Here is a 27,857-nt window from a genome sequence, read left to right on the forward strand (position 1 = left end):
CTTTTCTCACGTGACATTCCGAAAGTTATGGGTCAAGGTAATGAGGTAAATATAGCATTTCCTTATTTTTGAAAACCATTTGGCTCAGCACCAAACCAACATGTATTAAGTACGATTATGTGAGCGGGCTGATTATTTCTTCATGGGGGGACGCAATACCTTGGAGAGTCATCGATAGAAGCAACATAGTGTGCCCCAGGAAGGTGTGTTGGGAACATGGCTGTTTATGTAGTATACACTGAGGTGACAAGTCATGGGGTAGGGATGTGCACGTACACAGAGGGCAGTAGTATCACATACATAAGATATAAAAGGCCAGTGGCTTGGCGGAGCTGTCATTTGTGCTCAGGTGATTCATGTGAAACGTTTCCGAAGTGATTATGACTTCACGAAGGCAACTGACAGACTTGGAACGCGGAATGGTAGTTGGAGCTAGAAGCATTTGACATTCTATTTCGAAAATCGTTTGGGGATTCAATATCGCGAGATCCACAATTTCAAAAGTGTGCCGAAAATACATTTCAGGCATTACCTCTCACCAAGGACAAAGCGCTGACTAGCAGCCTTCACTTGATAACAGAGAGCAGCCGTGTTTGCATACAGTTGTCAATGCTTTATTATAAGCACCACTGCGTGAAATAACCACAGAAATCAGTGTGGAACGTACGATGAATGTATCCGTTAGGAAAATGTGGGAAAATATGTGGTGTTAATGGGCTATGGCAGCAGATGACTGAACCAAGTGCCTTTGCTAACAGCATGACATCGCCTGCAGCGCCTCTCCTAAGTTCATGACCATAACGGTAGCATCCTAGACGACTGGAAAACTGTAGCCTGGCCAGATGAATCCCGATTTCAGTTGGTAAGAGCTGATGATAGGGTATAAGTGTGGTGCAGACCCCACGAAACCATGGACCCAAGTTGTCAACAGGCACTGTACAAGCTGCTGGTGGTTCCATATTGGCGTGGGCTGTTTGCATGGGATGACTGCGTCCTTTGGTCCAGTTGAACCAATCATTGACTGGAAATTTTTATTTTTGGCTACTTGGAGACCATTTGCTGCCATTCATGGACTTCATGTTATCAAACAAGGATGGAATTTTTAAGGATGGCAATGCACCGCCATGTTACATGTTACCGGGCCACAATAGTTCATGATTGGCTTGAAAAACATTGTGGACAATTTGAGCCATTGATTTGGCAACCCATCGAACATTACGGGACATAATCGAGAGGTCAGTTTGTGCACAAAATCCTGCACCGGCAACATTTTCGCGATTATGGACGGCTGTAGAGGCAGCATGGCTCAGTATTTCCGCAGGGGACTTCCAACAATTTGTTAAGTCCACGCCCCAGATCACGTAAGAAACAGATTGCCCAATCGCTTGGTCTAGCAGGCAACCCTTGTAAGGGAACGGCCACCAGGTGGCAACAGCGTCACACCCTTACTTGTGGAATCAACCACTAGATGGCACTCCGTTCTGTGAAATATGTGGCAACATCGGCCGAACGCGTGCAGCTTTCCACTATTTGGCGTCTGTGAAGTACAGCTGTTTCTGACAAACCGGTGGTAGTGGATCGAGTCGTCATGCCGAGGGCCTGCGAGTATATCATCTGTGGAAGGAGCAGACAGACAAATCCTGAACTAAAAATGTTCAGATTGTCGTCAAAAATAAAGAAAGGTTACGCGAGTGGATTTTAAATTCCGGTAAATCTATAAATTAGTTAAGAGTAAGAATTAATAAAGAGCCTTAAGCATTCGATCCTATCTAAATTTTATCGATCTTCTATTCTGATATAACGTGGCAGCCCTTCCTGTACAAGAATCATATCATACAATTTTTAAATGAAATCTTTGCTGCGATTTGGACTTTCACTTCACTATCGTAATTTTGGCTGTAGAGGCGTATTTGTGTGCAATGTGAAAACTGAAACCAATATAAGATATGGATAACAAAATGCAAAGCATAGTGAGGTAACATTTGGTAAACAATTTAAGAAGCATTACCTTACAAGACCTTTCCCTTGGTACTTGAAAATGGCTCTAGAGCTGAGATCGCAACAGTGAAATAAATGAATAATAGCCGTCATCTAACTGCTAGGTCATCGGTCCCTCTAAATCCTGGTATATACTAGAGCGAACGAAGTGAACGAGTGTAAAACCTCGTTTACACTGCTGCAAATGAGTATTCATAGATAATTCGCCAATGTTCACTGCCATTCATTTATACATGTGAACAAACGTTTATACTGGAATGAAGGGAGGAGGATAGAAGAGAACGAGCATAGCATGCAAACTATAGACACTGCCTATTTCAATTTTTTTTTATCTGTGCGCTAATAATCCTCGCACAGCTTTCTCTCGAAAACAACACTGCCTATAGTAACAGGTCTGCGCGAGTGCAGATTGTGTATTACTTTTCATTTCGCATATGATTGTGAGAAGTATCCCTACAGTAGAAATAAACTTGGTTTGTAGAATTACAGGAGCTAATCTACATTCTTCGATTGAAAACTCGGGAAAAACCATAGCTGATCATGGTCTACAGTCAGCTGTGTGACGAATGCATTTCACGCGCAGCGCTCTAGCCGAAGACAAATCAGCGTCATTCACGTCACCGAAGATACAGCGTTGCCAATTCCGCGACATGGACAGGTCAGTTAGCATTGTAGCGTCGCCTGCGACATCTGTTGACCGACGGGAAAACTATTTTTACGGTTGCCTGTTCTGCCGTAAGGACGGTCAATCTGTTTCTTACGTGATCTGGGGTCCACGCCACGTCGAGTTGCTGCACTACGCTGGGTAAAAGTTGGTCCAACACAATATCAGGATCTATCCCTTGGCTTTAGTCACTTCAGTGTATTAATATCATATCTGACAATATTAATAGTATTAATAGTGGCTGAGAGGCGCCCTAGTGCAACATTTTTCGTTTACAGGTGTACCAAGAACCCAAGGGACTAGGGGAGGTTCGAATCCTGCCTCGGGCATGGATGTGTGGGATGTCCTTAGGTTAGCTAGGTTTAAGTAGTTCTAAGTTCTAGGGGACTGATGACCTCAGCAGTTAGGTCCCATAGTGCTCAGAGCCATTTGAACCATTTTTGACTAGGGGAGGCTGGAGGGGTGACAAATGATATTTCACTTGATGTAAATGCCTTGGCATACGGCAGATTTGTTAACTGGGCAGGATTCTGGGAAATGCAGTCCATCTATAACAGAGTTATTGCAATATGACTTTCGCATTCTGTCTTAGAATAATACTGAAATTGGGGACCCATACCAAACAGGATTGACGGGTGATGTTGAACACATAGAAAGAAGGGCGGCACAAATGGCCATAGGAAAAGTACCACGAAAATGCTGGGAAACGTGAATTGACAGATGCAAATTATCCTGCAAAAGCCACATACTAAGTATCGAAAGCCAGTGTTTAGTGACAAATCTAAAAATGCTTCTCCCCCCTGCATATCACTGCCATAGGTCCTGCAAAGGTAAGATTAGGCTAATTACAGCACATGCAGAGGCTTTAAAGCAGTCCTCCTATATGAGCTGTGTATGCAGCTGTTACAGAAAGAGCTCTAACGTGATACAGTGTTAAGTAGCCTCTGTCCCCAACATTATACAGTAATTTGCAATGTAGAAGTAAACATTGCCTATAGTACAGGGTGTACATAAAGTCCACCAACACTTTCAATTATTTATTACACAAGAACCAAACATGGTACAAATATAATACATGTGTCATTTTGAACAGAAACCCTGAAAGTTTTTTTTCATGTATACCGCCACAGCGTAGTTCGGTAATTTGCCGATAGTCAGCGCTAGTCGCAAACACGGCGAGTTCAGGTGCGTAGTGAGCTTTCTGTGTGTTGGAGTTCGACAGAAGTAAGTGTGCTAAAGCTGTTCAACATATGTTTAGAACCAAGTATGGTAAGAAGCCACCAACAAGGAAGGCCATTTACCACTGCACAACAAATTCGTTATGACGGGTTGCATGTGTCCGGCAAAGAGAAGCAGACGTCTCAGTGTGAGTGAAGTGAATGTGGAGCGCGTACGAGAGACATTCATAAGGAGTCCAAAGAAGTCGTTGTGTCGTGCATCCTGTGGACTCGAAATGTCTCCAATGACAATGTGGAAAGTCTTGCGACAGAAGCTGTCTATGAAGCCATTCAGATTGAAGCTAGTGCAGAATCTCAATGACGAAGACAAAGACAAGCGTTTTGAGTTTTGTTCGCAGTTGCAACAATGGAATGAGGATGTGGGTGACATTGTTGATCACTTAATTTTTAGCGATGAAGCCACTTTTCACACTAATGGGAAAGTGAACAGGTATAATTGTCGAATCTGCTGTACAAATTATCCACACAAGTGCATTTAATTTGAGCGTGATTCCCCTAAGGTAAATGTTTTTGTGTGCCTTGTCACGTCGAAAACTGTACGGGCCATTCTTCTTCGCCATGAGCACTGTCACTGGATATTCCTACTTGGACATGTTGCAGCAATGGCTGATGCCTCAAATGCAATCTGACTCCTCGTTCATCTGTCAGCAGGATGGGGCTCCACCCCATTTTCATTGTGAAGTTCGTGGGTACCTGAACACGGAGCTGCCGCGTCAGTGGATCGGCCGTGCTACAAAAGGGAACAGCTGTTTAATTAAATGGCCTCCCTGATCACCAGATCTCACTCTGTGTGATTTTTTTTTTCTGTGACGACACATTAAAGATGTGGTATATATACCACCTCTACCACATGATGTAACAGAGGTCCGGGAGAGAATACGGGAAGCGATTGCCACAGTCGACGATGCCATGCTGGGATGAGTATGGCAAGAATTTGATTACTGTATTGACATCTGCTGGGCTACTCATGGTTCACATATAGAATGTTTGTAAAAAAAACTTTGAGTTCTTCTGTACAATGTTTAGTTCTTGTGCAATAAATGATTGAAAGTATTCGTGAACTTTATGTACACCCTGTCTATAGCTTCTCATCCTGCCAGATCTTTTGATCAGACAGTAATGCAGTGCGATAGGGACCCACAGTTAAATGTTAAATTTGTTGCACTGACTTTCGTTACATGCGCGCGCGCGCGCGCGCGTGTGTGTGTGTGTGTGTGTGTGTGTGTGTGTGTGTGTGTGTGTGTGTGTGTGCGCGCGCATACATACGAGGGCAGTTCAATAAGTAATGCAACACATTTTTTTTCTGAAACAGGGGTTGTTTTATTCAGCATTGAAACGCACCAGGTTATTCCCCAATCTTTTAGCTACACAACACTATTTTTCAACGTAATCTCCATTCAATGCTACAGCCTTACGCCACCTTGAAATGAGGGCCTGTATGCCTGCACGGTACCATTCCACTGGTCGATGTCTGAGCCAACGTCGTACTGCATCAATAACTTCTTCATCATCCGCGTAGTGCCTCCCACGGATTGCGTCCTTCATTGGGCCAAACATATGGAAATCCGACAGTGCGAGATCGGGGCTGTAGGGTGCATGAGGAAGAACAGTCCACTGAAGTTTTGTGAGCTCCTCTCGGGTGCGAAGACTTGTGTGAGGTCTTGCGTTGTCATGAAGAAGGAGAAGTTCGTTCAGATTTTTGTGCCTACGAACACGCTGAAGTCGTTTCTTCAATTTCTGAAGAGTTGCACAATACACTTCAGAGTTGATCGTTTGACCATGGGGAAGGACATCGAACAGAATAACCCCTTCGGTGTCCCAGAAGACTGTAACCATGACTTTACCGGCTGAGGGTATGGCTTTAAACTTTTTCTTGGTAGGGGAGTGGGTGTGGCGCCACTCCATTGATTGCCGTTTTGTTTCAGGTTCGAAGTGATGAACCCATGTTTCATCGCCTGTAACAATCTTTGACAAGAAATTGTCACCCTCAGCCACATGACGAGCAAGCAATTCCGCACAGATGGTTCTCCTTTGCTCTTTATGGTGTTCGGTTAGACAACGAGGGACCCAGCGGGAACAAACCTTTGAATATCCCAACTGGTGAACAATTGTGACAGCACTACCAACAGAGATGTCAAGTTGAGCACTGAGTTGTTTGATGGTGATCCGTCGATCATCTCAAACGAGTGTGTTCACACCGCACGCTCCGCCATTGCAGGAGTCACAGCCGTGCACGGCTGGCCCGCACGCGGGAGATCAGACAGTCTTGCTTGACCTTGCGGCGATGATGACACACGCTTTGCCCAATGACTCACCGTGCTTTTGTCCACTGCCAGATCACCGTAGACATTCTGCAAGCGCCTATGAATATCTGAGATGCCCTGGTTTTCCGCCAAAAGAAACTCGATCACTGCCCGTTGTTTGCAAGGCACATCCGTTACAGACGCCATTTTAACAGCTCCGTACAGCGCTGCCACCTGTCGGAAGTCAATGAAACTATTCGAGACGAAGCGGGAATGTTTGAAAATATTCCACAAGAAATTTCCGGTTTTTTCAACCAAAATTGGCCGAGAAAAAAAATGTGTTGCATTACTTATTGAACTGCCCTCGTACATACATGCATACATACATTCTGTTGTACATGTATAACAGACTAGCTGACAAATGCATTGTTGCCTTGGTATTAATTTCGCCCTGTTTCTATTAGAAACTAAACCTATATGTACTTCTGCAGTATACAGACAGGTGCTGAACATTGCAATTGATCCGTGTGCTACAGTGAATTTCTTTGAAGGTAGTAATTCTGCTACTCAAAGCACTGTCTAGCGGAGCCTTATTTTGGATCCATAGGCCTCTAAGCACAATCTTTTGTGCGGATCCTAACAGGGAAAATTTTGTCACCACGAAATAGTATTTTCGAACAATGTTCGAATGAAACTCTACTACCTGACAGTTGCGGGTTGTAATTTAAGTGTATAAAATTTTACTATTCAATTTATACTTTAATAAGTTGATTGGATTAAAAAATGAAAATAATTGAAATCAGTAAAAATAGTCAACACAATGTATTAAAATCGCTGCAAGAAACTATGTCTACGCAAAAATCAATATTTTAGTTTAAAAAATAACATAACTACACTGCTCAAAAGAATTAGGGACATATGGGTCTCAACATCCAGTATGTTAAATATATTTTGATACTGCTGGTACCTGGGGTCTTATTGTATGGCTTGAGATCTTTGCTTTCAAGGTAGACAAGAATTAAAATCATTCACCTTCTGTTGGCTGTGTTATGCATTAAAGTGTCAGAAGGAAGTTAGTACTGGTGTCCCAGTGTGTTCTAGTGAGGTATACAAATGGCAGTTGTCATTTGTGGACGTTGTATTCAACCAACCTCATGCAATGGGACATCTTAATGTAGCGCAAGTCACAAGGGTGGTCGGTTTGTTCCAAAAGGATGGACTTTCGACTGTGTTGCCGCAGTTGTCAATGCCTCTGTCTGTGTCATCCATAGGTTGTTAACAAGCTACTGGGAGACAGGTCAGTATACAAGGTGGGTTGGACAAGGGCCACTGGAGCCTTTGTGTCCGAACAGATTTCCAGAAAGAACCTTAAATCCAGACGTCGTCTTAGAGTATCCCGATTGACGCATCATCTTGTAGCTCGCCTTCAGTTCGGCCGTTCCCATGTTAACTGGCAACTTCGTAATTGGCGAAACGTGTTATTCAGCGGCGAGTCCAAATACCCTCTGATACAAGGTGATGGCCGTGTTCGTGTGCGGAGACCTGTGGTGAGCGTAGCGGACAAATGTTCCGGAAAACGACAGATTACAGGGTTCTGTGATGCCATGGGGGCTTCGTTGTTGACAGCCTTACACATCTTATCGTTGTCCATGGTCGTCTTACCGCCAGTCAGTACATCGAACAGATCCTATTGGACCATGTGATGGCTGCTGCATACAGCGGTGGCTCTGAATTCCTTCTTATGCCAGGGCCTGTATGGTGGCCATCAGCAGCGATATCTTGCGAAGCCTGGACATTGAAGTAATGGAATGGCTGGCGTTTTGAGTCCCGACCCAATCCACATCGTGCATACGTGGAACATGCTTGACGGACGTGTTCATGGTTGTCCTGTTCCACAACACACACTCTAAGAACTCTGAAGGGCTCTCATTGAAGGGGTGGGACGGATACCCAGGATGACATCCGTAGAGTTATGTGGAGCATGCCACGTTTGTGTCAGGTAGTGATGAACACTCGTGGAGGTCATACAAGTTAGTGAAACACTCAGTCCAATGAAAAGCACCTAGGATGACGGGATGATTGTTTCCACTTTCTTTTCGACACTTGTCGGACAGTTGAGTTCTTTTTATGTAAACGACCGAGGATTTATTGTTGTGTACTTAATTTTTGAAAGATAACGGTGTAATTCGGTAATATTATTGTTCAGTGGAGTATTGCAGCCGCCGAAAGTAATGTTCACGTAATTCTTTTGAACTGCGTGTAAGTAAATATGTTTATTAGGCAAATGCAGCATCACAGATGGAATGTGTCGTCCTCATTCAAATACAGTACTTTCCCAAATAATCAGCAGTAACAAGGAAGCTGTAATAATTGGTTTGCGCCCACACTACATATTAATGAAGCTTTATAGTTGTCTTAAAACTAACAATTTTATCACTTAGCAAACAGCTTGTCTTCTATTATAGGTATTCGAAATTAGTTTTGATCAACTTCAGTATTCTAAACGACCTTTTTCCGCTGCTGTTTGTGGTTGTTAGTGACGGATTCGTTGTTAGAGACACTTCGATATTAAGAGAACAATCTTTGACTTTTTATGGGTCTCATTTTAGTTGAAATAACAAAGGATATAATCGTCTGTTCCGCGTAATTGCACACTTCAAACAGCGAAAACTCTGTTGGCAAAAAGTCTTAGCTATTTTCTGATCGTGGTGATTTGCGTTTGACCTCATGCCACTCTGAATTTGACGCCAGGGAGCGCGGAATTGAGGGCCGATTCATATCAGTTGTCCACTGAAAAATTCAGCCGAATAAGCCCATATAATATAGTCAATGCCTTTTACGATGATAAGAGTGCCCGCAGAGGGAAATTTATTTAAATTACTGTGATGTGGTCACCCAGAATGTAGCCGAGATGGCCTGCGCGTAAATGCGTCCCTGCAGCCCAGCATTTCCAGCTATATAACAAGTTACATAACGCTGTCCGAAGGTCTCATCCATCCCACGCCAGGTAATGATGAGGTACGGGTGTATACTCGTATATTATCAGCAAGGTAGATTTCGTAACGAGATATTTCTGCATAACTTGACTGTCTCCTGCTAGTTAACATTCTGTAAATACAAGGGGCGTTCGGAAATGATGTATAATATTTCTTTCGCGTCCTTTTTTAATGAACATGTGTCAGTCCACATGGGATTTCTCATATGCTCCACAACGATGTCATTACACCACTGCCACCTTCCTGAAAACTTCATTATTTCGTCAAGGAGCCATTGTTTAGGAGATAGTGCACACTCACCTGTGGCCAGCTGCCCATCATTCGTCGTTGTTGCCCTAGTCCTCATATCGCAGCGCATCCTTCATGTTATCGAATGATGCCTAAGTAGATAGAATATGGTGATTATGGTGGGAGTGGCAGTAATGAGCGCCACTGATGTCAACTTTGCAGTCGTAGGTTTGCTTGTGTGAGGCAGCACATCGTTGTGCAGAAGCCTTTTGATCTCACACTTCAGTCAAATATTTTTTGACTCCATCCTTCCGGAAAAGCCATGCGATCCACCCTTTTGTATGATAGTTGCCTTCTATCTTGTCGATAGCTTTCTCTGATTAACAATAAACAAGCACTGGCCTTTATTTCACTATACACTGTGTGCGCAAGTGCCACCTGTCGTCTGTGTGGTGTACCAGAATTCGTTCATCGTCCTACGGGAGGATGTGGCATTAGTTTGAGCGGTATTTGTAAAACAACGCAGTTGTTGATCATTTCCGAATGACCCTCATAGTAATGATGCCGTGATGGTTCTCAGCTTTCCCATCAAATGTTGCAGGTATACTCCCTGTCGCCCTACGCATTAACTCTGAGCGATGGAAAGGCACTCGCAAGAGACAGGTCATCGCCAATGAAAAGCAGTTAAACTCTATATACTCGTATGTCTGCGCAGCCCAACACTACACTCCGTTCAGGTATATCCATGTCTAACAAACACACACAATTCACATTCACATCACCTTCATCCTTAGCTGAGATAACGAGCTCCACAAGGGATGAAATCAAAATAGTCTCTATACCCCAGCTCTGACAAAGACTCTTCGGAGGTTCCGTTGTTTAAAAGGTGAATGCTGGAACTGGTGAGTCACCTCCCAAATATTCCCAGCTGGGACTTTTCTCAGCCTCACTGCCACCTCGCCAGGTATTTGGCTGGACAGTCCGGATTCTTCATTGGGTCATTACTCGAACAGCCCGCTTTTGACACAGGCAGTTCATCTGTCACAATTCCGGTGTTTTCCATATTTCTGTTAACTCGATGTACAGTGTTAATGGTTCCATTGGCGTTTAGGTTTTTAGATCACAGCGAACAAATACGAGGGTAGTTTCCAGTCACTTAGCGACAGCAGTACGTATCAGCAATTGAGATTTGTGTGCTGAGCTGTTTCCCCTTAAGGGCTACTGCTTTCTGCAGCGAAGGTTGCACCCTCTGAGCGGACCGTACCCAGTCACCAGTTTCGTCATTTCGAATACAGTTCAAGGTAGCGATGTAGAAAAAACGACGACTGGACTTATTTCTTTCAACATTTCTGTTCTCTAAAGTACCAGGCATTCTCATATGGCTAATTTACCATTACATTGCACTTCGTGTACGCGATGAAGGTCGTGTACTTTAGTTATTTAGGTTTCCCGTGTTTCATCAAAATCAAGTCCGATGTCAGAATGGTTCTGTAAATCAGACTACCACACATACCCTGTAATATTGTTGTTGAACTAAGCTAGTGATGTCTCCAGATTTCAATGACATTGAAATAATAAAACTCGACGTACGAGGTGCATTCAAGTTCTAAGGCCTCCGATTTTTTTTTTTCTAATTAACTACTCACCCAAAATCGATGAAACTGGCGTTACTTCTCGACGTAATCGCCCTGCAGACGTACACATTTTTCACAACGCTCACGCCATGATTCCATGGCAGCGGCGAAGGCTTCTTTAGGAGTCTGTTTTGACCTCTGGAAAATCGCTGAGGCAATAGCAGCATGGCTGGTGAATGTGCGGCCACGGAGAGTGTCTTTCATTGTTGGAAAAAGCCAAAAGTCACTAGGAGCCAGGTCAGGTGAGTAGGGAGCATGAGGAATCACTTCAAAGTTGTTATCACGAAGAAACTGTTGCGTAACGTTAGCTCGATGTGCAGGTGCATTGTCTTGGTGAAACAGCACATGCGCAGCCCTTCCCAGACGTTTTTGTTGCAGTGCAGGAAGGAATTTGTTCTTTAAAACATTTTCGTAGGATGCACCTGTTACCGTAGTGCCCTTTGGAACGCAATGGGTAAGGATTACGCCCTCGCTGTCCCAGAACATGGACACTATCATTTTTTCAGCACTGGCAGTTACCCAAAATTTTTTTGGTGGCGGTGAATCTGTGTGCTTCCATTGAGCTGACTGGCGCTTTGTTTCTGGATTGAAAAATGGCATCCACGTCTCCTCCATTGTCATAACCGACGAAAAGAAAGTCCCATTCGTGCTGTCATTGCGCGTCAACATTGCTTGGTAACATGCCACACGGGCAGCTGTGTGGTCGTCCGTCAGCATTCATGGCACCCACCTGGATGACACTTTTCGCATTTTCAGGTCATCATGCAGGATTTTGTGCACAGAACCCACAGAAATGCCAACTCTGGAGGCGATTTGTTCAACAGTCATTCGGTGATCCCCCAAAACAATTCTCTCCACTTTCTCGATCATGTCATCAGACTGGCTTGTGCGAGCCCGAGGTTGTTTCGGTTTGTTGTCACACGATGTTCTCCCTTCATTAAACTGTCGCACCCAAGAACGCACTTTCGACGACACATCCATAACTCCATCACCACATGTCTCCTTCAACTGTCGATGAATTTAAATTGGTTTCACACCATGCAAATTCAGAAAACGAATGATTGCACGCTGTTCAAGTAAGGAAAACGTCGCCATTTTAAGTATTTGAAACAGTTCTCATTCTCGCTGCTGGCGGTAAAATGCCATCTGCCGTACGGTGCTGCCATCTCTGGGACATATTGACAATGAACGCGGCCTCATTTTAAAACAATGCGCATGTTTCTATCTCTTTCCAGTCCGGAGAAAAAAACTCGGAGGCCTTAGAACTTGAATGCACCTCGTACCTTTCAATAAAGAAAAAAATCTTAAAATTCGATGTTGTAAAAATCCCCAGTAGTACCATAGTTAAAAGAGAATTACTCTGAATGTTGATTTCAGACGAAACAAGTTTACTGAAAGGTGTTGGTCCATAAAAAGGCGAATGTTTTGCTGTATATGTAATGCTTGTAACTTTTTTGATTTACAGAAGTATTGAAATAAAAAAAAATACGCTACCTGCACATCACCAAACGTGTGTGGCCGTAGATTGAAGGGGCGCAGTGTCACTTCTGTGGATTCTTTCAGCTGTTGGAGTGAACTACTGCATCCTATTATTATCTGTAGATTGTGGGTGACGATCGAAACCGCTAATTTCTTATGGAAAGTGTGTGTGTGTGTGTGTGTGTGTGTGTGTGTGTGTGTGTGTGTGTGTGTGTGTGTGTGTGTGTGTGTGTGTGTGTTTGGGTCGTAAAATATTTACTAAACTTTCATCTTGGCAAGTTATTGATGAGACGTTGGTAAAGGAATAAACATACTGGAAAGCAGTAGCTACCATTCCCAGTTCTTGAACAGACTTTTGCTGGACATTCCTGAATTCAGCTCACAAATAATTCGTATTACGGACGTTTAGACTGACAGTGTTTTCAAAATATGATCGTGTATGACATTACGAAAGTTAACCAGGTATGCCATTTATTTTTGTAACGCCCATGTCCGGTAACGTCTGCGTTTGAAATAAATATTTGTGTATGCACACCAACAGTTTTGTGCTATGCTGCTCCAAAGTGAACGTATTATCAAGTCGTAATCCCAAGAATTTAACAATGTGAATCACTTCTGTTTTCTCGTTACCATGCTTAGACTTAATGTTCAGTGGAAATCCCCTAAAACTTCAGAAGTGAATGTCGTATGCCTTTTCGAAGTTCATTGACAAAGAAGAGGGTAGGAGCCATGGAGATTTCATTAAACGCTTTCTAAAATTATGCATGTACGGGGTTTGTCCGGAAAATATGTATGAAAAGTGAATAATAACTTTATTTTACAATTATTCAGGTATTGCAATATGGTCTCCTTCAAAGTACTCGCCCTGAGACGCGATATGCTTCTGCCAACGCCGTTTCCACTGTTGATAACATTGCTGAAAGTCTCCTGTTGTGATGTTGTTCAGTTGCCGTGTCGTTTCCGCCTTGATGGCTTCCACATCTCCCAAGTGCCGCCCCCGGAGCACCATTTTGCATTTCCGGAACATGAAGACATCACACGGGGCTAAATCGGGTGAATAAGGCGGGTGGTTTGTCACGGTGATTGAGCTTCGGGCCAAAAACTCGCGCACAACGAGCGACGTGTGAGCGGGCGCATTGTCGTGATGAAGGATCCACTTGCCCCCCTTTGCCAACTCCGGTCGAACTCGGGCCATACGAGCTCTGAGACGTGTCAGAACTTCAACGTAAAAATTTCCGTTCACTCTCTGGCCGGTAGGGACAAATTCCTTGTGAACAATGCCCCTAGAATCAAAGAAAATAATTAACATTATCTTCACATTGGACCTTGATTTTCGCGACTTTTTTGTTCTCGGTTGTCCTGCTAGTTTCCATTCCTTGCTTTGAGCTTTGAGCTCCACATCGAATTCGTAAAACCAGGACTCGTCTCCAGTGATGACTCGGTTGAGAAAGTCCCCTCGTTCCTCTGCTTCCAACCAATCCTCACAGCACTCAACCCTCTTTGCTTTCTGTTCTGGCGTCAAGAGCTTCGGTACGATTTTCGCACACAATTTCTTCATTTCAAGTTTTTGTGTCAGGATTTCGTGAACGATTGTTTTGGGGATTGACAGCTCATCAGCAATCATTCTGCCTGTCAATCTACGGTCTTTAAGAACACAAGCCCGAATTCGTTCAACATTTGCATCGGAACTCGATGTCGACGGGCGTCCTGGGCGAGGGTCATCGTTCAGTTCTTCTCGGCCATCCCGGAACCTTTTTAACCACTTGTTCACGGTTGGTTCCTTCAGAGAATTGTCTCCGTAAACCTGTTTCAAACACTCAAAAATCTCACGGCCATTATTGCCTAGCTTTGCAAGAAACTTGATGTTGACGCGCTGTTCCTCAATCAGAGAGAGCTCCATGACGACGGCAGGTGAAAAAGGGCAACTGCCAACAAGCTGCCGCACACTCCCACCTTCACGCAGAGTGCTCTGGCTCGAACTGAGCGTTGGTGGGATTGATTACAGCAGTAGTCCCACCTGACGGTGACTGCAACTTGTAACATAAAGACATTATTCAACTTTTATACTTATTTTCCGGACAAACCTCGTATTGAAACTTCCTGGCAGATTAAAACTGTGTGCCGGACCGAGGCTCGAACTCAGGACCTTTGCCTTTCGCGGACAAGTGCTCTACCAATTGAGCTACCCAAGCACGACTCACGTCCCCTCCTCACAGCTTTACTTCTGCCAGTACCTCATCTCCTATCTTCCAAACTTTACTGAAACTCTCCTGCGAGCCTTGCAGAACTAGCAGTCCTGAAAGAAAGGATATTGCAGAGACATGGCTTAGCCACAGCCTGGGGGATGTTTCTAGAATGAAGTTTTCACTCTACAGCGGAGTGTGCGCTGATATGAAACTTCCTGGCAGATTAAAACTGTGTGCCAGACCGATACTCGAAATCAGGACCTTTGCCTTTCGCGGGCAAGTGCTCTACCAACTGAGCTACCCAAGCACGACTCACGCCCCCTCCTCACAGCTTTACTTCTGCCAGTACCTCGTCGCCTACCTTGCAAACTTTCTTTCAGGAGTGCTAGTTCTGCAAGGTTCGCAGGAGAGCTTCTGTAAAGTTTGGAAGGTAGGAGACGAGGTACTGGCAGAAGTAAAGCTGTGAGGAGGGGGCGTGTGTCGTGCTTGGATAGCTCAGTTGGTAGAGCATTTGCCCGCGAAAGGCAAGGTCCTGAGTTCGAGTCTCGGTCCGGCAAACAGTTTTAATCTGCCAGGAAGTTTCATATCAGCGCACACTCCGCTGTAAAGTGAAAATTTCATTCTAGAAACCTCGTATTGCTGTTAATCGCATTGTTTGTATCAGCTGCAAACAAACTAAACGTGTCATCTGGAAATGTTACTGTGGGGGTCATTGATATACACGAGAACGTGTAAGGCGAGAAGACTAATCCTCGGGGAACACCACATGTAATTCCAATTCGTCAGTCCGCCGTTCGGTGAGAATAGCATACGCCGTGTTCATTAGACGTGACGACTTCTGCCAGATGTGTGAGAGCGTGCCGGCGTGCCCGCAGGCTCGTCGCACACGCCGCCGTCGGTGATCGTGGCGAAGATCCGCGAGAAGCTGCGCAGCTCGCACTCGGTGTGCGCGTCGCTGTCGCAGTCTGAGGAGGGCGGCAGCAGCGTGCCCGGCGCGCTGTCGCTGTCCGTGCCCGCCTCCGCCTCCGCCTACGACGGCGGGGCCTCACGGCGGCGCTTCTCGCGCGCGGCGCGGCGCGTGCTGCGCGACCTACCCCAGGACTCGCACCTGAGCGTGCTCACTCCGGACAACCGCCGGTTCCTCGACAACCAGGGCCGCAACAAGTCGCCCGACGTGCCGCGCAAGCGCATCGTCTTCGGCGAGCGCTCCTTCACTTTCGCCGGCGACGGCGACCTCGTGGAGGTGCAGCCGCCGCCGTCGCCGCCGCTGTCGCAGCAGTCTCCGCCGCAGCCGCCGCCGCTCGCAGACATGGCCGGCCGCGCCAGGCCCCGACCGCTACTCCACAAAGACTCCGTACGTATCGCCTGTCTGCAATTCGACAACACACCGTTATCAGAGTTCTACGAACTGGAGCATACTAGATGGGAGCCACTCGGAAGGTCGGGAAAAAATAGTTAATAATACGCCGTCTTCGGTCATAATATTTCACTCTCCCGGTGCAGCAGACACATTTCGGAAGCTACAACTAGATTAGATTAGTACTTGTTCCATAGATCATGAATACGACACTTCGAAATGCTGTGGAACGTGTCAAATTAATAAAAGGTGTCTATACAAGATATTACATTAGACAAAATATTACATGACACTTAATAATTTTTTTTTTGTTTAATTTTTGGAGGTTGAGAAATTACCCACTTGTTGTTGTTGTTGTGGTCTTCAGTCCTGAGACTGGTTTGATGCAGCTCTCCATGCTACTCTATCCTGTGCAAGCTTTTTCATCTCCCATTACCTACTGCAACCTACATCCTTCTGAATCTGCTTAGTGTATTCATCTCTTGGTCTCCCTCTACGATTTTTACCCTCCACGCTGCCCTCCAATACTAAATTGGTGATCCCTTGATGCCTTAGAACATGTCCTACCAACCGATCCCTTCTTCTTGTCAAGTTGTGCCACAAACTTCTCCCTAATACTATTCAATACTTCCTCATTAGTTACGTGATCTACCCATCTAATCTTCAGCACTCTTCTGTAGCACCACATTTCGAAAGCTTCTATTCTCTTCTTGTCCAAACTATTTATTGTCCATGTTTCACTTCCATACATGGCTACACTCCATACAAATACTTTCAGAAATGACTTCCTGACACTTAAATCAATACTCGATGTTAACAAATTTCTCTTCTTCAGAAACGCTTTCCTTGCCATTGCCAGTCTACATTTTATATCCTCTCTACTTCGACCATCATCAGTTATTTTGCTCCCCAAATAGCAAAACTCCTTTACAACCTTAAGTGTCTCATTTCCTAATCTAATTCCCTCAGCATCTCCCGACTTAATTAGACTACATTCCATTATCCTTGTTTTGCTTTTGTTGATGTTCATCTTATATCCTCCTTTCAAGACACTGTCCATTCCATTCAACTGCTCTTCCAAGTCCTTTGCTGTCTCTGACAGAATTACAATGTCATCGGCGAACCTCACAGTTTTTATTTCTTCTCCATGAATTTTAATACCTACTCCGAATTTTTCTTTTGTTTCCTTTACTGCTTGCTCAATATACAGATTGAACAACATCGGGGAGAGGCTACAACCCTGTCTTACTCCCTTCCCAACCACTGCTTCCCTTTCATGTCCCTCGACTCTTATAACTGCCATCTGGTTTCTGTACAAATTGTAAATAGCCTTTCGCTCCCTGTATTTTACCCCTGCCACCTTTAGAATTTGAAAGAGAGTATTCCAGTCAACATTGTCAAAAGCTTTCTCTAAGCCTACAAATGCTAGAAATGTAGGTTTGCCTTTCCTTAATCTTTCTTCTAAGATAAGTCCTCTTTCATTTCTTAGCCCCGATCCATTACCCACTTACTATATCCAAAAATTCACATAATGAGTAGAAGGAGTTGCCATTAATAAATCCTTTTATTTTCCTTTTAAATGCTATATGGCTATCTGTCAGACTTTTGATGCTATTAGGTAAGTGACCAAAGACTTTTGTGGCAGCATAATTTACTCCCTTCTGAGCCAAAGTTAGATTTAACCTTGAGTAGTGAAGATCATCCTTTCTCCTAGTGTTGTAGCCATGTACACTGCTATTATTTTTGAATTCGGGTTGTTAATAACAAATTTCATAAGAGAATATATATATTGTGAGGCTACAGTGAAGATTTCTAGCTCTTTAAACAAGTGTCTGCAGGATGATCTTGGATGAGCTCCAGCAGTTATTCTGATTACACGCTTTTGTGCAATGAACACTCTTTTACTCAATGATGAGTTACCCCAGAATATCATGCCATACGAAAGCAGAGAATGAAAATAGGCATGGTAAGCTAATTTACTCAGATGTATATCGCCAAAATTTGCAATGACCCTAATAGCATAAGTAGCTGAAGTGTTTTTTTCCAGTTCAACCGCTCATCAATGCATACACCTAGATATTTTGAATATTCTACCTTAGCTACCAATTTCTGATCAAAGTCTATATTTATTAATGGGGTCATTCCATTTACTGTGTGGAACTGTATATACTGTGTTTAATGAGAGCCCATTTGCAGAGAACCACTTAATGATTTTCTGAAAAACATCGTTTACAATTTCACCAGTTAATTCTTGTCTGTCGGGTGTGGTAACTATACTTGTATCATCGGCAAAAAGTACCAGCTTTGTATCGTCATGAATGTAGAATGGCAAGTCATTTATATATACTAAGAACAGCAGAGGACCCAAGACCGAACCTTGCGGCACCCCATTCTTGATTGTTCCCCAGTTTGAGAAATCACCAGTTTTTTGCATATTATGTGAACTATTTATTACAACTTTCTGCACTCTTCTGAAATTAGGAAGATAATAAATTCTTTCAAAAATAAAAGCTCAATTCCCAAGGGCATTATTGACGTCTTTTGGTATTATATCGGCTTCAGTTCATCATCTAGCAGTAAATGAACTATTTCATCTCAGATTAAATAAATAAACTATTATTAATGATTACCTTCGTTTGGCCACAAAGTGTTTCGCCTTCTGGATCGGTGAAAAAATTCAGCATTTGCCCTTACAATGCAAATAATGTAACATACTTATTATTTAACGTGTAAGTGCAAGTGCAGAAGTTTTTCACCGGTGCTGAAGATGCAAATTTTGTGTCAACAGGTACGTAATCATTAATTGTACTGTGTTTTTTCATTTCTCGTGAGAGTTATTTTTTGCAGAAAACTACCGACTATTCCTTTACTGCTAGGTGATAGAAATGGGTTAAACTTCGAGAAACATCAGAGTAATGTTGGAGACTCTGGCTATAGCTCCAAAACTTGTACTACTAAATCTGGACGACAAAATGTTGTGATGTAAGATGGCATATTATTAACCGAAATATTCCTAACCTATGTCATGAATAGCTCCTGACAAAATGCCTCTTAATAACGTTAGCCTGTGAATAGATTTAGGTGATTACACTTCCATTTTCAAAAAAAAAAAAAAAAAGTCAGTGGTCTGACTGAGGCTCCAGTTCGAACAGGTCAAATCGTTTGAACACTTGAAAATTAATTTACTTCCATCTGTTCTTAAACGTAATAATTTCAGAGAAGCCAAGGAATTAGTGATATCGATCCACAGCAAGAAAGCCACTGAGGCAAGGACGAAATTCATAAGGCCTACATTCAAACATTGTACTGAAGTTCTGTGTATGGCTATTATTCACAAATCTTGCAATATTTTTCATTATTTGACACGGCAAGAAAGCTGTAACAAAAAATTTATACATTATTTTAAGTAAAGTAGTCAGCATAGGTACCTGCAAGTGATGAAAACATTTCTCACAAAATATATTATCCTTTTTTTTTAAGAGAATGTGGAGATCAAAAGAGGAAAGAGGTTTCACATTTTTTGCACGTCTCTCTCTCTCTCTCTCTCTCTCTCTCTCTCTGGCTTCCTTGTTTCCTCCCTGCCTGTTGTGGTTAGCTTTCAGTGTGTCAGTTTTATGTACAGGAGCAGAAAAACACATAAATATTTTCCACCCAATACACTGAATGAAATTCATTTTCCTGTGCCCACATAATTTCCTCACTATGTAGAATGGAAATCATGCTTGGCTTAAATTTATGAAGGGCAATCAAAAGGTTTCTGTTTGAGGTTGTTGCTGCACTGTATATGCAACGTAGCTCGACTGTAACAATGGTGTATAAGCACTGACATAAAGGCAAGGAATTGGGGTGGCATTTGCGTCTCTCTGATGTGTTTGTGGTAAATGCAAAAATGTGAACTTTGGTGACATTATTACCAAATGAATCCAAACAGGACCAATGTGCTGTTACTCTTTTCTTGGCCATCAAAAGAGACGTCTGGTAGACATCCGTTGGAGAATAAGAGTGTATATGAGGCACCGTGTCTGTTGAGAACCACTTTTGTCGAATTATGTGCCACATTCCAAGCTGGTCGCAATTTGATACAAAATGCCGGTCACTCTGGAGTGCCAGCCTCAACTGGAAGACTCAAGTGGGACACACTTGTGGCACCCTCCCCATAGTCCTGATCTTCCCCATACAAATATCATGCCTTGTGGCCCCTTAAATAGGTCCTTGACTTCTCCACACAGCAGAAATTGGTGCTTTATCAGCCGAGTATCTTCAACCTGCTAAGTCAGTGAGATGGTTGCCTCAGTGCTCATGGCAATTTTGCCTGATTGGCACACCAATTCTTCACTGCACAGTCTTCAAATGGAAACTTTTTGATTGCTTCTTATAACATGTGTACAATAACATGTTAATATAGAGGTTGGCAACTGATTACATATAAGGCAGTGCATCTTCATGTGGAAAATATTGACGTCTGACTCATTTCAACACACAAAGGCAAAGGCGAGCGTGCGCGCGCCCACACACACACACACACACACACACACACACACACACACACACACACTAAATTTTCAATTTCTTAGAAACTATTCTGATGTATGCCTGATATGTATAAGTGAAAATTTCTCATGTGTCGTGTTCTGATGATTTCACTTGAACAGAAATGGATCTTGTATTATGATCTTTGACTATAATTGTTCATGGAAACTAAGTTTTACTGACCGAAACCCTTTCACAGAACTACTTTGGAGTGGGCCCCAAATGGTATCCCCAAAACTCATTGAAATTGCTGGGCTGCAGAGTATGGCTTCTCCTTGTAAGTTCTATGTTTGGGGGGGGGGGGGGGGAGGAAGATGGTATATAGTACAACACTCTTCCATGCCCATCCAACATTTTCTTTTCGTTTTTTTTACAATCCTGTGTCTGTATTGTTCTGTACAGCACAGTTGTAACGGATTTATAAGTACGTGTTTACCACAGACACGTAAAAAAAAGGGGGGAGGGCAGTTTTTACTAACATCAGTGTCTGGAATTTCCTGACAGAGATTCTGCTGGTCATTAAGCTATTAGATGCTTATTTGGTAGTGACAATGCTGTATATTTGTGGAAATACCTCTGCTGATTGACATTTTTAAGTTACTATATATTTGTCATAAAATGCCAACTCCCTGTGTTTATATTTCTGAGACCTGATTGGTAGGTAGTCAGAGAGCACACAGGATAAGGTTAAGGTTGTGGATGGGATCGTAAACAGTTACTGTGAGTTGCATAATCAAGCACACAACTTTATTTTTTTAAGTACCTCTTATTTACATATTGGCTTAAAAGATCACAATCAAACAATATGGCTGAAGGCCTAGTTAAGGAAACCTTGAGATGCTTTCTGGGCTGAAGGCCCAAAACCACACAGTAAACACAAGAACAGCTGAAGGCCTGGCTTAGAAATCTAAAAAAATTAAAAATGGACGCTAAATTTTTTAAAAAAAAAAAGCAATGAAAACAATTAACAGCTGAAGGCCTACACTAAACATCTGAAGGACAGCTGTAATTAAGGCACATTAATAAACAATTTTTTCTAATCAAGAAAATTTTGTTTTAAACTAACAACAGAACGGCTGAAACCTGATTAACTTATTGCATGGCTGAAGGCCACAAACAAATTTGAAACAATGGCTGAAGGCCTGAACAACAAGTCAGATAAATAATTTAGAATAAACCCCCTTGCTCCTTATAAAAAAATTTCCCTTAGAGAATACACATGGCTGAAGGCCTTATTAAGGGTTCACACAAATCCTCGGCTGAAGGCCACACACAACACATGGAACAACTAACGGCTTAGGGCGTGGATTACAAACAATTTCAGATACAACAATTTCTATGAATAACAAAATTTTTTTCTAAAACAATCAATGCTCAAAATTTTAATTTAACACAGCTGAAGGCCTTTATGTAAAATATAAAAAAAAACTGAAGTAATTCATGACCAAAGGTATTGCACAATACTCCAAATAAAATGAAAATCACAATTTAAAACAAACAGAACAAGTGGTACCCAGAAGTGTTCCAAGGGTCGGCCTGGGAAGGTAGCTCAACATAAGGTGAGGTGAGACAGGCAGCCAAGAGTTGAAGTTAAGTAATCGGATGGCAACCCAAACTAGGGATGGCCCAAGGACCCACCAACAATTTAACCAATTCCCTTCCATCCGACCAACGGCACAACGATGGAGAATATCGGCCGAGGACGAGAAGACGAACAGCATTACACCTCCAGAAATTGGTGTCTAAAAACAGCCAGGGAAACAATAACCACTCTAAGCAAATATGAACCAAACAACTTAAAAGGCTGTCGAACTACATGCTGTGCTGGACAGCAACAACACGATGAGGAAAAGGCACACTGCTTACAAACTACGCTAACGACCAGGGCAGGTAACCGGAGCATTAACAGCCACAGGGCAGAAAATACCGCTGGTGCACTTCACTGATAAGTAACAGTCAATTTAATTATTAAATCACAAAATAGGAAGACAGCTGCAAGATTTCACCAACTCCAACACATCATACGATGCTGCTAGCCCAAATGGCCAAGGGGGCAACAACCCACAAATGAATGAAGAGATGTGACAATAGTTGAGGTTTCATAACAGATTAACTGATCACTCAACTTCACAGTGTCTACGTTCGGTGGGCAACGAACTTGTCGCTCTCGCAGCTAGCACCTCACGATCCACTAGCACGTGTACACCGCCAGCGGGCGCGGCCTGGCCTCGCACTGCGGAGACTTCCTTGCTGCTCCATCCCAACTGGCTCTCTGCATCCATCATGCAGACAGCGTTACGATAATTGGTCAGTCAAAACCACAAGCTACACACAGTTCCACAGAAACACTTCCACAAACAACTTGAACAATACTGAAACCAGTCACTGGGCAATAACCAGGACGAATCACAAGTCCACACACGCAGAGAACCCAGAAGCAATTGGCGATCACACACACATTGTCCGATGAGATGACCGACCAAACGAACGACCAACTGAGGTCATTCCCACTCAAGGCATGTGTATCGGCAATGGTTGGGCGAGCCATGGCTGTCCGGACCTCATTGCTGCTCTATCCCGACTGCCTTCAGATGCATGATGACCCGGAGACACTGGCTTGGACCCAACCATGCAGAGGGAACACTTGCCCATTGGCCATCTGACATCTCTGCACAAGTAAGGAACCGACCCAAGTCCCACAAGATGATCAATTAAAGGGGCCCAGAAGCAACCAGAAAACCAAATACATGTTACCTGGTGAGACGACTGACCAAACGACCAACCAACAGTCATCACCACTCCAGTCTCCTTCCGTCGGACAGTGCATGTGTACATCCCCAGTGGTTGGGTGAGTAATGGCTATCCAGGTCTCATTGGAGCTCCATCCCGACTGAATGTGCCACACACCATGACCTGGAAATGCTAGTGGTCGCTCCAAAGATAGTACAACAGTGCTCTTATCAATAGTGCTGCTGCTGCCACTCATGGGCAGGCAGGCAGGCCAGCAACTTAGTGATGCCAGTAAATCGAATAAGAAACAGGATGGCAGTACCGCAAAGACAAGATGTCAAGCAATAAATGGGACGAACACTAGCTGCGCACGACTCAATTTTCAATAATTTCGCTGCTATTTCTTCTTTTCCTGATGATTACTAGTACTACTACTACTACTACTACTACTATGTTGTTGTTTGGACGTATTTGTTGTTGTTTTAGTTGCTGCTGCTTCTGTTGCTGCTGTTGTTGTCTTCAGTCCTATGACTTGTTCAATGCAGCTCTCCACAATAATCTATCCTGCACAGGTGTCCCCATCTCTGAGTAATTAATGCAACCTATAACTATTTGAACCTACTTACCATATTTATTCCGTTTGCTCCCTCTACAATTTTTACCTCCCATACTTCCTCCAATACCACATTGACAGTCCCTTCGTGCCTCAGAATGTGTCCTACGAACTGATCCCACCTTTTAGTTAATTGTGCTATAACTCTCCTTTCTCCCCAGTTCAGTTCTGTGCTTCCTGTTTTGTGAAGCCCATTAGGATTGCAGGAACTACTTAGAGATGGGCAATTTGTTTCATTTCCATTCTGTGGGGTTGCTTTCTCTCTTCAGACAATGATGTTTCAGTCTTTTTCTTAAGTTTTTTTTCCCTCTTGGTCAACTTGCCATTTGTGAAATTTAAACTGGAAGAATTCACAATTTTTGACATCTTATGGCAAACCTATGTTTCTAGCATTTGTAGACTTAGAGAAAGCTTTTGACAATGTTGATTGGAATACTCTCTTTCAAATTCTGAAGGTGGCAGGGGTGAAATACAGGGAATGAAAAGCTATTTACAATTTGTACAGAAAGCAGATGGCAGTTCTAAGAGTCGAGGGACATGAAAGGGAAGCAGTGGTTGGGAAGGGAATGAGGCAGGTTCGAAGACTTTCCACTATGTTATTCAATCTGTATATTGAGCAAGCAATAAGGGAAACAAAAGAAAAGTTCGGAGTAGGTATTAAAATCCATGGAGAAGAAATAAAAACTTTGAGGTTCACCAATGACATTGTAATTCTGTCAGAGACAGCAAAGGACTTGGAAGAGCAGTTGAACAGAATGGACAGTGTCTTGAAAGGAGGGTATAAGATGAACATCGACAAAAGCAAAATGAGGATAATGGAATGTAGTCGAATTAAGTCGGGTGATACTGAGGGAATTAGATTAGGAAATGAGACACTTAAAGTAGTAAAGGAGTTTTGCTATTTGGGGAGCAAAGTAACTGATGATGGTCGAAGTAGAGAGGATGTAGAATGTAGACTGGCAATGGCAAGGAAAGCGTTTCTGAAGAAGAAAAATTTATTAACTTCGAGTATAGATTTAAATGTCAGGAAGTCGTTTCTGAAAACATTTGTATGGAGTGTAGCCATGTATGGAAGTGAAACAGGGACGATAAATAGTTTAGACAAGAAGAGAATAGAAGCTTTCGGAATGTGGTGCTACAGGAGAATGCTGAAGATTAGACGGGTAGATCACATAACTAATGAGGAGGTATTGAATAGAATTGGGGAGAAGAGGAACTTGTGGCACAACTTGACTAGAAGAAGGGATCAGTTGGTAGGACATGTTCTGAGACATCGAGGGATCACCAATTTAGTATTGGAGGGCAGCGTGGAGGGTAAAAATCGTAGAGGGAGACCAAGAGATGAATACACTAAGCAGATTCAGAAGGATGTAGGCTGCAGTAGGTACTGTGAGATGAAGAAGCTTGCACAGGATAGAGTAACATGGAGAGCTGCATCAAATCAGTCTCAGGACTGAAGACCACAACAACAACAACGATATCTTATGATGCAATTCCTGCCAGTTTCAAATTAGTTTTGATATCACCAGTCTATTTCATTGCATCTGTTTTTGCTTTACTCTTGTTGTCAAAGAATTTGGCTATTTATTTTGTAAGTCAATGTGGGTTCATTCTTTTAATGTGTCCACAGAATCGGCCTACATTTTCTAATGTAACTATGGATATTTGTTTACTATTTGATTTTTTGCTTGCCACTGAGGCAGTATTGTACCTCTAAAAGGTTTGGGTCTAGAAGTTTTCTTAATATTTTGCATTCATATGTGTCACTGTTTTCAATGTCTGTTTTCCTGTTCATAATTAGTGTTTCTGATCCATAGAGGCATTCTGGTTTAATTATTGTTAAGTCTTAGTTTTGTGTGCTTGGAGATACATTTGTTGTATTGAGTAACTTGATATGCCGTTTTCGATAGTGGCATCTAATTTTGTTTACTTTTGTTTAGATTCCATTTTTATGAATGGCTTCATGAGACATTTTAATTGTGGTACTTTAATTTTGCTATATTTAGCCTCCATGAATCTTGGTGCTTGTTCTGCTGCAGGTCACATAATCTGTCTTTTAATAAGAGATCTGGAGACACTCCTGCAGTTTGATTCAAGACGTGAATCTTATTTTGGGCTGATGGAATGTTATGAATTAAAAACGCTAAATCATTGCAACTGCTACACAATCTGTATCTAACTTTTCTCTGCCTAAAGTGATTGATTAGTTGATCAGTTTTGAGGATTGATTTCTGTTTGCACCACTGTTGTATCACTTTCTCTAGGATGTGAAAAGTTAGGGAGACAGCCCATCTTCTTGTCTCGCCCCCACTTGGATTTTGAAAGGATCTGAGATTTCTCCCATAAATTTAACCTTTGAACTTTGTGTCTGTTTTGTGACTGCATGTGTTTTCAGCTCTGGATCTTGTATTTTAATATTTGCAAGAGTGAACTATGGTCAACTGAGTGATAGGCTTTTTTGAAATCATCAAAGGTGCAGACTAAATTTTTGCTAGAAATTCTTTGAGGTGTTAGGAATAACTTTAGGTTCAATACTTGCTCTGGAAACTTGTAAAACATATAGTCTGCTCAGAGTTCCACTCAGAGTATAGTGGCATAGTGCACAGATAAGCCAAAACATTATGATGACTGATCACCACAACACTGGATGCCACCAGGTGGCATTGTGGACATGTGACACAATAACAAAAGTATGTAAGTGAAGCAGACATGGACGGGGGATCACCCCAGCAAAGATATGGCCTGCAAACGGGGAAATCCATTGAGATAAGTGACTTTGATTTACACAGAGCATGTGAACAAGTATCTCAAAAATAGTGAAGTGGGTCGAATGTTCACGTGCTACTGTCATGAGCATCTTTGGAAAGAGGTAGAAGTACAGTGAAACTACCACTAGGTGCTAAATGGTTGGGCATCCACGATTCTTCGCAGAAGGTAGAGTTTAGTAGTAATTTGTCTGCTCTATGCAGTAGGATAGATGGTGATCTGTGGCATCTCTGCCGAAAGAGCACAATGCTGGTGCATGCACAAGTGTTTCAGGATACACCGTTCATCGTTGAACGTGGAGCTCCACAGCAGACCATCCCTATGGGTTCACATGTCGACCCAGTGATATCATAAATTATGATTGCAGTGGGCACAGGTCCATCAGGATTCGACCGTCGATCAATGGAAACATGTTGGCTCTTTGGATAAATCACATTTTTCTTACACTAGGTCAGTGGTTGTCTCCGCAAATGCCATCACTGAGGTGAACAGTGGCTCAAATGTGCAGCACACCACGGAACAACTGCATCTCTTCATGCTTGATGTCTTCCTCATTGTCTATGTCTCGGAGCCAGACCCGTGCTACAGTGATTTGAGGAGTAATATAGTGAACTCATTTTTATGTCTCAGCAACCAGATTTGCCTGGTGTATCTTCTACAGAAACTATCTGGATCACTATCATCACGTACGCAAATCAGTGGCCCATTATTTGCACGAATTTCGTGACCTGTGCGTAGACATCTAATGTCCCATACCTTCGCAAGCCTACCAACAAATTGTCTATCCCTGATATGCAGAATCAGTGATGTATTTCATTCCAAAGTGGACAAACAAACTATTAAGTGGACAGGCATAATGTTTTGGCTCATCACTGTATATGTAAATATAGTTTGTATTTAGACAACTGAAAATCCAAAGATGGATAACAGTATGAATTATGATAGATTCCCACTCACCACATAGAGGAGGCATTGAGTGGCAGGGATATCTAAAAGTAGACCGTTGGAAAATATCAGCTTTTGGACGGAGGGAGGTAGGTAGGTAGGTAGGTAGATAGAGAGAAGAGAGAGAGAGAGAGAGAGAGAGAGAGAGAGAGAGAGAGAGAGGGAGGGGGGGGGGGGAGGTAGAGGGATATCTGATGAAGGACTTAGCCTGATAGCCGATATTTCCAAATGTGCCTGTCTGCCTCTCATT

The 27,857-nt window shown here is 42.9% G+C and overlaps 1 protein-coding gene across 1 annotated transcript in view; it reads left to right on the forward strand.

Moving 5' to 3' along the window:
- LOC124788635 overlaps positions 1-27,857 on the forward strand; it is a 291,652-nt gene that overhangs the window by 199,511 nt on the left and 64,284 nt on the right. Inside the window, exon 7 of the mRNA XM_047255906.1 lies at positions 15,542-16,020. Within this exon, the coding sequence (XP_047111862.1) occupies positions 15,542-16,020 (479 nt within the window). The remainder of the gene's footprint in view (positions 1-15,541; positions 16,021-27,857) is intronic.

The sequence above is a fragment of the Schistocerca piceifrons genome, chromosome 3 (assembly GCF_021461385.2).
Source record: "Schistocerca piceifrons isolate TAMUIC-IGC-003096 chromosome 3, iqSchPice1.1, whole genome shotgun sequence".
NCBI classification, from domain to species: domain Eukaryota; kingdom Metazoa; phylum Arthropoda; class Insecta; order Orthoptera; family Acrididae; genus Schistocerca; species Schistocerca piceifrons.